The 10,060-nt window shown below is 49.9% G+C and overlaps 1 protein-coding gene across 1 annotated transcript in view; it reads right to left on the bottom strand.

Annotated features, from left to right (window-relative positions):
* Window positions 1-8,803, bottom strand: part of CCDC69 (coiled-coil domain containing 69) — a 37,013-nt gene extending 28,210 nt beyond the window's left edge. Inside the window, exons 1-2 of the mRNA XM_007188741.3 lie at window positions 8,778-8,803; window positions 6,034-6,232 (exon numbers count right to left, since the gene is read on the bottom strand). Of these exons, the coding sequence (XP_007188803.2) occupies window positions 6,034-6,232; window positions 8,778-8,803 (225 nt within the window). The remainder of the gene's footprint in view (window positions 1-6,033; window positions 6,233-8,777) is intronic.
* Window positions 8,804-10,060: the final 1,257 nt, after the last annotated feature.

Consider the following 10,060-nt stretch of genomic DNA (forward strand, 5'->3'; position numbering starts at 1 on the left):
CCAACTTTTTCCAAGTTTGGTTTTTGAACATGAACGCTCATGAATGTTATACTGAGGTCTCTTGGAACTCTTTTTCAGGTAGATTTCAGACTTTTGCTTACTAGCCAACCTATGAACACTGAGACGTCTGGTGGCAGCCCCTCCTACCAGGAGTGTCACCGTCTTGACTTATACGGCATCCTGTTTCTGGACGAACGATTTGAAGTTTTACCTTTTCGGCCCTTTTTATAACAAAAAAATACAAGTGATGACGTGAAGCATGGGCCCCAAACTCAACACCCAACTGAGGCAGCAATGGAAGTCCTGAGGTGGCTGGGGGCATCTCAGTCTCTCAGGGACCTATGCTAGCTGATTGGGAATACAGCTACAAAGGAACAGAATTAAAAAACATGTACATGTGCAGAAAATGTGTTACCAAAGGTTGTGTGTCCAAGGCAAGGATTATTAGGAATTAATCTGATGCGTTTTACGTCACAGGGCACAGATATCTCTTTATAACATAGAAATCTGGCATTGAACCTCACAAGGTTGTCAGAGGTCATATATAGGGAAGCCTGTATTGACTTTAACTAGGATGATTTTTCCGGTGGGGGGGCATCATTTTGGGGGTTGGGCAAAGCTCAGAGGCCACATACACAGCAACGTCCCCACAATGTTTGGGACAGAGGGCTCAGTGCCAGGGAAAGGCAGTTTCCTTTCATAGACCCTCTGTCCCACCCTTGGCAAAGCAAGTTCAAAGGTCAGATTTGCCCTGCTCCTACCGACCAGGTGTCAGGGGCCCTGCCTCTTGGGTACCCCATTCACCCTGACACAAGTGTCTGGCCCCCATCCACCTTCAAAACCCAGCCAAGATGACATCTCTCCCTGGAGGCCCTCCCTCCCCCAACCTCTCCCCTCTGACAAAAAGGCACAGTCTCCCGGCTTAGGGTGAAAACACAAGGGTGGGTAGGAGTGGGGAGTGTAAACAACCAAGTGTCCAAACTGGTTAAATAAGCCACAGAACATTAGATGGCCATTAAAAATCACATTTCCGTGGACTATTTAACATGGGAGAATGCCCCCAACAAAATATTAAGTAACTAGAATATAATCATTTAAAATATATTCCCAGGGACTTCCTTGGCAGTCCAGTGGTTAAGAATCCACCTTCCAATGCAGGGGACGTGGGTTCGATCTCTGGTCGGGGAACTAAGATCCCACACACCGTGGGGCAACTAAGCCCCCGCGCTACAACTACAGAGCCCACGAGCTCTGGAGCCTCGCGCCACAACTAGAGAGAAGCCCGCACGCTGTAACCAAGACCTGACACAGCCAAAAAACAAATGCATAAATAAATATCAAATAAACAAATAAGATATTTTCTCAATTCTGCAAACATAGTCACATTCACATATACCATACATGTAGGAAAACAGTAGAAAGAATGCCGCTGAAATGTACACAGAGGCTACCTCTTCATGGCGGGATTAAAAACTACTTTAAAACTTCTTTATACTTTTCCAAATTCCGAAATTTTGCCTCAAACATTATAGTAATCACAATAATGAGATGTCTTGAGTGGAATCCTAAGTACTTCCTCGTCCGACGCTTGCATCCTCTCTTCTATTTTTGCCACAATCGCAGCTGACCTCTGCTTGAACTACTCCAGGAGGGGGAACTCACTACCCTTCTTCCTGGTGAGAAGTAGAATCTGGCTCCCTTTAGCTTCCCCTCCTTGGCCACAACTCTGCCTCCTGGAACCAGAGAACGAGGCTGTGCCCTGTGCCCATGCCGCTTGACAACACTTCAGAGGTTGGAAGGCAGTGGCCAGGCTCCAGGCTTCATCTTCCTAACCCAGCAGCCTACCAAGGACCTTAAAGTCCCCCTGTCTTCCGCAACCCTGTTTGCTGTCCTTGGGTACAATCCAGGCGGTGATGTCCTCACCCACATTCCGTCTTATCGAGGGTGTGCCACTTACCAGTTGGTGTATCAGGGGCTCTATTACATGCATTCTTTCACCTGATCTTAGAACCCTATGACTCAGGAGCTAACACCACACGTGTCTTACAGGAGGAAACTGAGGCACGGAAAAGCCAAGTCCCTTCCACGGCCACTTAATGGATCCACGATGGAGCCAGGACTGAAGTGGCACGTGGCCCAGAGTCGGACAGCTGAGTTAATAAATGAATATGTGGGGCTTCCCTGGTGGCGCAGTGGTTGAGAGTCTGCCTGCCGATGCAGGGGACACGGGTTCGAGCCCTGGTCTGGGAAGATCCCACATGCCGCGGAGCAACTGGGCCCGTGAGCCACAACTACTGAGCCTGCGCGTCTGGAGCCTGTGCTCCGCAACAAGAGAGGCCGCGATAATGAGAGGCCCGCGCACCGCGATGAAGAGTGGCCCCCACTCGACGCAACTAGAGAAAGCCCTCACATAGAAACGAAGACCCCACGCAGCTAAAAATAATAAATAAATAAATTAATTAATTAAAAAAAAATAAATGAATATGTGGGCCCAGTTCTAAAGCCCATGTCCTAAGTGTCTATGGTTTTGTTTCAGAATTAGCTGTGCCCATGCCAGGCTCTCCTATGGTGTTCAGTTCTGCATCTCTGCCTCTCTCACCTGGCCTGCTACATGGAAACCCTCCTGAAGGGCTACTGACCACAGAGAACCTGTTGCGCGAGGCCTGGCTCCAGGAGCAGTGCTGAGCCAGGGTCTCTGATGCGCTGCTCAGAGCGGTGGCACCAGAGCCGAAGCCCTGGGGACACCAGGCACACATACAGGGGACTGACCATGAGGCACTAGCTGTCCCTCCCCACCTTGGGCCCAGACAGGTAACCTGTTGGGGATGGAAGGCCCCTGCGTACTCTCCACGTCACTCCTACAGGCAAGTCCATGGGCTTGCTTCCTCAGCCCCTCCCCTTTCTGTCCGGCCTTCTCCCAAATCCTCCCAGGGGTGTGGCCACGTCAGCCACGGTCTCTACCAAAAAGGGTTTCGGAAGGACCACACAATGCAGGTGGTTCTTCGGTATCCACATCCAGCCTGCTAGGGATGCCCACTCATTTTTTCACCAGGATTTCAACTTTCCCCCAAAGTCCCAGTAACACTCGGCCCCAGGGCAGGCCTCTCAGTGGGATCTAGGACAGCTGGTCAGCTAAGGCCACCAGGCACTGTTGACCACGGGACTCAGCACACCCTCAGGGCCTGGCCCCTGGAGGGACCTTGAGAAGTCCTAGTGGTCAAGCCCCTGTCCCTAGCCAGCGAAGTCCCCGCTGAGAGCGCCGGCCTCATTCCTCACAGCTGGCCACGCGCACTCTCCACAACCAGCACTGTCACTCTGTGCTTCTCAGACTCAGCCTCTGCTCAGACTGCCTTTTCTGCCTCGACTGGGTAACTCCTACCAAACCCTCAACACTCGGCCAAGGCGTGCCCTCATCCAAGAAGCCTTCCTGTGTCTCTCAAAGCTGGATGAGACACTCCTGCCGCACCCTGGGCTAACCCCTAGTCGGGCTCTCATGTGGCCCTCATTCACTCACTCAAATATTTATGTAGCACCTGCTCTGGGCTCTGTGCGGGGCAGTGAGCACTAGCCGGGAGGGCAGGAAACCAGGCCCCACTGCACGCTTGGCCACCAGCTGACTACGTGACATCACTCCTCCCTTGAACCTCAGTCTCCTCCCCTATAAAGTGGGGAAGATTCGGCAGCTCAGCCTGGCTTCCAGGCTTCTGTGAGGTCGGCAGGATGTGAAAGTACTCTGTCAACTGCCACTCAGGGTGAGTCACTGTTGTCGTGACCTGAGCCTCCTGCGGTCTGAGCTCATTTTTGTACATCCCATCCTCAGAGGCCCCCTCTCCCCCGGGGGGCTGAGAGCCTACTGGGGATGAGCTTGGAAGCTCACGCCTTCTAGGGGTTGGCACCTGGATGAGAACCTGGGCAGGAGCACAGCACGAAGGGATGGAGACAGGCGTGAACTTTAAACAAAATCAGCTTATAAATCCTGCCACTCAGGGGCAGGGGCCTGGCACTGCTGGGGCAGGAAGAAAAGCCAGGCTACTCTGAGGCAACAGGGTAAAGGCTTTAATGCCAAAGGGCTTTGGAATCAACAAGAAGCCACTGGAAGCACCGAGTAGGGGCAGACACAAAGAACACTGGGCTAGGGGACTGGATATCTGGGTTCTACTCTAAGTTGCTCTGTGACCTCAGTCAAGACCCTTCCTTCTCCAGGCTTTAATCTCCCATCTGTATGTTGGGTGCATCAGCCCGGGTGGTACCCAAGGCCCTTTCCCACAGGGATAGTCTCTGCTGACTTGACTTGTCCTTCACAGCTTGAGACAGGGGGTCCAGTTCAGGCTGTGCCAGGGACAGACAGGGACAGCTGGCGAGGCTTTCAGAAAGGCCACGAGGCAGGGGAACCCATGCTCACTGTGGTCTCCTCTTCTGGACTATGGAAGAGTCAAGGCCTGGAACAGGGCTCCTCCTCCAGTCTCCTCCCACCGCTGTGTAGATGGAATTCACCCTTGGCCCACTTTGCAGACTAAGAGGTTGACACAGGTGCAGAGGACACAGATTCTCAGACTCTCAGAAATCATCCTGCTCATCACCCTCCCTCTCCGTATAGAGGGAGAAACTGAGGCCCAGAGAGTGCTAATGGCTGACTTGGGGTCACACAGGATGTTGGTGGCAGAGCTAGGATTAACACTGAGGATCGATGTCCTCCTATCACCAGTTCGTTAAAAGTCTCAAGCCAGGCTCAGGTTTATGTGCTCATCATCCCATCAGCCAGCCTCTGCTTCCACTGATGGAGGCAAGCCTCAGTTTCCCTGTCGGAGCCAGGGAAGACAGGAGGGTTTCTGGGTCAGAGCTCGGTGAGGTTTTTTGAACTGGGAATAAAGGAGGAGCAAGGAAAGCGGAGGAGGCACTGTACTTGGGACAGAAACTCTTCTCCCTGGACTAGGCACAGGGCAGGAAATAGAATCATCCAGGTTGGGGACAGTACTGCATACTCAATAGGCAGAAAAGCTTGTGCTCAAGCACAGGCAAAGCAGCAGACACTCAAGTTCAATGAAAAATTACTAAATAGTGTCACAGTGGCTGGGGGGGGGCCTCTTGAGGTCTCAGGGGACTGATCATCAAGTTTATAGGACCACCTATTCCCAGCTGGCTGGAGGGCAGGCAGTCATAGGAAAAAGGCTCAGGACTTGAGGGTCCTGCCTTCCTTCTCTGTGCCTCAGGTTGTCCTCTGGCTCCAGGCTCTGACCTTCTGGGCTTGTCAGAACCCAAGGGGCAGCTGGTCCCACTGCAAGAAACCCGAGTAGAGTCTCCTGGGCCCTGACCCAGCTCAGAGGCCCCTTGAGGGAGGGACAGGAAGGGAGGGAAGGGGAGCAGAAGGCGGTAAATCTCCCCCCCCCTCATCGTTGGCCCCTCCCAGCTACCCTTAGGACAGCCCACATGCACCGGCTCCGGGGCCTGAAAAGGCTCTAAACCAGCACTTCTCAAACTTTAAAGCGTAGTGTAATCACCTGGGCATCTTGTTAAAAGGTTCTATTTTAGTAAGTCTGGGGCACAGCCAGAGATTCTGCATTTCTAACAGGTCCCAGGTGATGCCGATGATGTAAAGCCGTGGACCACTCTGCGTGCGAGTAGCGGCCCTAGAGATAATCTGCCTTTTAATGGTGGGAAAACCCAAGGCCCAGAGAGGTCAAGTCACATGTCCACGGCCACACAGCGAGCAGCCCCAGACCGAAGGAAAAGGGCACCTGCCATAGGCACTAGGCATTTCCCCAGCCCGCCAGCCGGAATCAGCTGCCCTTCCTCGGCCCTGGGGCCGTGTTTGTAAACTCGGCTGCCCCGCGCGGCTCAGCCCAGGGCCGTGGGGGAGAGAGCGCCGCCCGGCCGAGTCTTCCCCGCCTCCCTCCGCGCCGGCCTCTAGCTGTTCTCCGTCCGGCATCCCCGGCCGACCCGAGGGAACCCGGGGCGCCGAGGGTCCCCTGAGGCGGAGTGGTTCCGCACCCTCCTTCCCCTCCGAAGACAAACTTCTCCGCCGGCGCCCTTTACCTTTTTGGGGGGTTTGCAGCAGCTCAGCCTGCTGTGTCCGCAGCCCATCCTCCTCGGGGGGCTCCCGGACGCCGCCTCCCAACTCCGGGGCCCCCAGAGGAGCCTGCCGTTCTGGCCCCGCTGCCGGCTCCGCGCCCGCCGGCCGGGGCTGCCGGCGAGACCCTGAAACTGAACCTGGAAGCGCAGACTTGAGCGGGAGCTGGGGCGGCCGCGCACCGTAAATACTCGAAAAACAGGGCCTCAGAGAAGCCGGCTGGGCGCGCGGAGCCGCCGCCTGAGCAGGTGACCAGAATCTTTGTAAATGATAGAAAACTCGGGCCAGGGCCGAAAAGATCCCTACGATCAATGGATTCCTTTCCAGGCCCGCAGCAGAGAAAAGGCCAGGAAAAAAAAATTAAAACAATTATTTAGTAAACACAACAGCTACCATTTATTGAGTTGTTTCTGTCCCGACTTCTTTGCACATATTATTTCGATTTCTTGCAATCTCCTTGCAACAAAGGTATTAGTTCCTCCATTTTACAGGTGAGGAAAATCAGGCTCCGAGATGTGATTTGCCTAAGCTCACAAAGCTAGTAAGTATCAGAGCCCAGATAAAAATCCAGTTCTAACTCCAGAACCTAAGCTTCCAACCATTGCCCTACAAATACATAATAATGGGAAGTTTAATTGTAATGCCTCCCCACTTCTGGGTCCACAGCTCCTTCCAGCTCACAAGCACCTGTCATATTCTACTCTATATCCATTTTGAATCGATGTTGGCCATCACAACAACTTTGTGAGGCAGACAGGCAGATGCAGGGAGAGTAAGGGATGTAAAGTGTCAGAGTCTGGGAAAAAGAACTTTTGTTTACCCTTGCTTTGTTACTAGCTGAGGTTTCTGGGAGTGGCAATGCAGGAAAAAGACACCTAACTTTGAAAATCAGTGTGAGTGTGCCACTTGGAAAGATGTGCTGATGAAAGGGACTTACAGTCATGAATGGGAAAAGACTGTGAGACCACTACAGAACTTCCCCCTCCACAGAGTAAAAACCCAATTGCAGCAGGTTCAAAGAAAGGAAACTGAGGACACAGGTGATAGTAGGTTCTTGGAAAGAAGAATAAGATGGTGGTTCACAAGGTGTGGCCCCCCAAATCAACAGCATAAGCACTACCAGAAATCTTTGACAGAAATACAAATTCTCAGACCCCACCCAGACCTACAGATCCTAAACTCTGGAGATGGGGCTCAGCAATCTCTAGCTTCCCAAGCCCTCCCAGTGATTCTGAGCCATGCTTATGTGTGAAAACCACTGCTGTAGGACGCGCTGAACAGGTAATGAGGAAAGAGTATCTACTTAAATTAACAATGATTATGAAACAGTGCTCATGATTTACTAAAAACCCAAACCAACAGACAAGCAAAAAACCACACAAAGTAAATATCCAAGAAAAGGAGCTTGGTTAAAAAAATTATGATATATCCATAAAAATAGAATATCATGTAACCAGCTAAAATACTGATGAGGATGAAGTTTTTAAATGTCATAAAATGTAACAAATTCATTCTTATTTTTAAAAAGTGTTAATAGTGATTACCTCTACATGAGGGTGAGGTTTTGGATATTCATTTTCTTATGTTAAAAAAATGAGTATACACCTCTACTATTATAATGAGAAAATTATTGTCATAATAAGAAAAAAGTTCTCTAAAAAATATGTTTTTAGGGCTTCCCTGGTGGTGCAGTGGTTAAGAATCCGCCTGCCAATGCAGGGGACACGGGTTCGAGCCCTGGTCTGGGAAGATCCCACATGCCGCGGAGCAACTAAGCCTGTGCGCCACAACTACTGAGCCCGCGCGTCACAACTAGAAGCCACTGCAGTGAGAAGCCCGCACACCGCGCAGCAACGAAGACCCAATGCAACCAAAAATAAATAAATTTTAAAAAATATATGTTTTTAAACCCAGGCATGAGATTGAAACTAGTTTTTCACCATCAAGTTGGTAAGGATGTGAAATCCCAAGGAAATAGACAATGATTGTGATGAACTAGGTAGGAAAGCAATGTAAAGGACAAACAGGGCCAAAAATGTGTAGGGAGATCATAACCAGTAATGTCTTGGGTGATCCTGAACCTGTTGTTTCTCTTTTTGGAGAGTTTCCCATCTGAACATCGAAGAGTTGAACTTTCTAAAAATGATCTGGAATTTTAATGTCAGCAGTTGGAATCAATAACTTGGGCTGGTGGGTAGGAACCAGGAAGGCAAATTCTGTTCCCAGAGGCTCTGTTCTCAGGGGCTCTTGCCTCCGGCTTCTTTAAGCTTCCTGGGAGACCAGGCTCAGATTTCCTATGTTCACACAACTGGCTTTTTGGTTATGTGCTTTGAAGTTCCACCTGAGAAAAAACCCTAAGGAGTTTTTTTTTTTTTGCTTTAGGAACTTGAGTTTAAATAAGTTGCTAATGAGATTTTTGGTGGTGGTCGTGCCAGTCAGGTTAGGTAAGGTTTCGCTGCAGTGATGAAAAACATACATATCTCAGCAACTTATGAGTGAAGCTAAGTTTTGCTCACACTACCCGTCTAGAATGGGGAGGCCGAGGGCTCTGCTTCACAGAGATATTCGACACCATTCTAAGGTTAAGATGCAGCCATCCCAACTCTATGGCTTCAGGGTTTGCCAGGCCAAGAGGAGACAGTGTATGTAGAATGGTGCATGGGGTCTTAAATTCTTCCACTCAGGAGTGACACACATTAAGTCCACTCACATTTTATTGGCTAAAGCAAGTCGCATGGTCAGGCGCAACTTCAAGGGGATGGAGAAGTGTAATGTGTGCCCAGAAGGAGAAGAGAACCAGAAATACTGGTGAACAGCAGAAATGTCTACCACAGTTAGCAATCAACAAGCAGGTACTATGACGTGCCCATTTCTTGGGCAAGTAGGGTAACTAACTCGTCCTGGTCTGCTCAGGATTTCCCCACTTTCAGCACTGAAAGTCCCATGTCTCAGGAAACTCCTCAGTCCTAGGCACACTGGGACGGTTGGTCACCCTATGGGCAAGGACAGTGAAGACTCAGTTCTTGTCTTAAATTAGTTATAATCTATTTTCTTGACATTAGACCTATACATAGGAAAAGATGGGAAACTTACAAAAACAGGTTATAAAGCAAATGTCAAGTTGCATATTCCATGCAGGAAGTATTAGCATTAAAAGGAGATAAGAGACAGTGGTGGATGGGGATGGGAAAGGAAGACTTCCTGGAGAAATACTAAAGCCAAAAGCCATTCATGGCAAAAGGAATCCTAGAATCTCAGGCTGGGATGGGATCTAATGCTTCACTTCTGTTGCTTCTAACTCAGATAAATCTCTTTTATAATTTCCCTTCTATAATTACCTTTCCTACTGTATTTGTGCAGTCTATGTTTGAATACTTACAGTGATGGGGAAATCACTACCTATCTTTCCATATCTAGGGGGAAGAGGAGAAGCAGGAAGGAGTAATCACAAGAGGGAGGAACAGCATGGGTCAAGTCAGGGCAGAGTGTGGAGGCTGGGGAGTTGGGGAAAAAGGAGGAATTAGTGTTGGTGACTAGGTTGTGTGTAAAGGGACAAAAGTTGAGGATGGGGTGAGCAATTTTGGGGAAAGATTGGAAAGAACAATATGGGAATTATCTTGAACACCTTTCATATGAAAAGTACAATATACTCACACATAAAAAGTTTCGCCTAGAATTTCAGGAATTTCAGGGCTCCCTGCAGCCCACACAGTGGGGCTGTGTGTGGATCCCAGGTTAAGAACCTCTCAATGCAGTGGTCACTAAACATCATTCTAGCCCTGAAAGCTTTCTCTGTGTGGGTTCCGAATGAGCCCAATGGTTTCCCAAACATGTTGTCTGCCCGGAGTAACTTTCTTTACTATCCACCTGTGTGAGTTATCATTCTACCTGTACATCAGGAAACAACTCAAATGCCCTCTCCTTACAAAAGCCCTGCAGCACCTGTTCTACAACTCTCTTACTTGTTTGTGTGCTCTGTGAGTCCTCCCTAAT

This window comes from Balaenoptera acutorostrata, chromosome 2 (genome assembly GCF_949987535.1).
Source record: "Balaenoptera acutorostrata chromosome 2, mBalAcu1.1, whole genome shotgun sequence".
In the NCBI taxonomy this organism is placed as follows: domain Eukaryota; kingdom Metazoa; phylum Chordata; class Mammalia; order Artiodactyla; family Balaenopteridae; genus Balaenoptera; species Balaenoptera acutorostrata.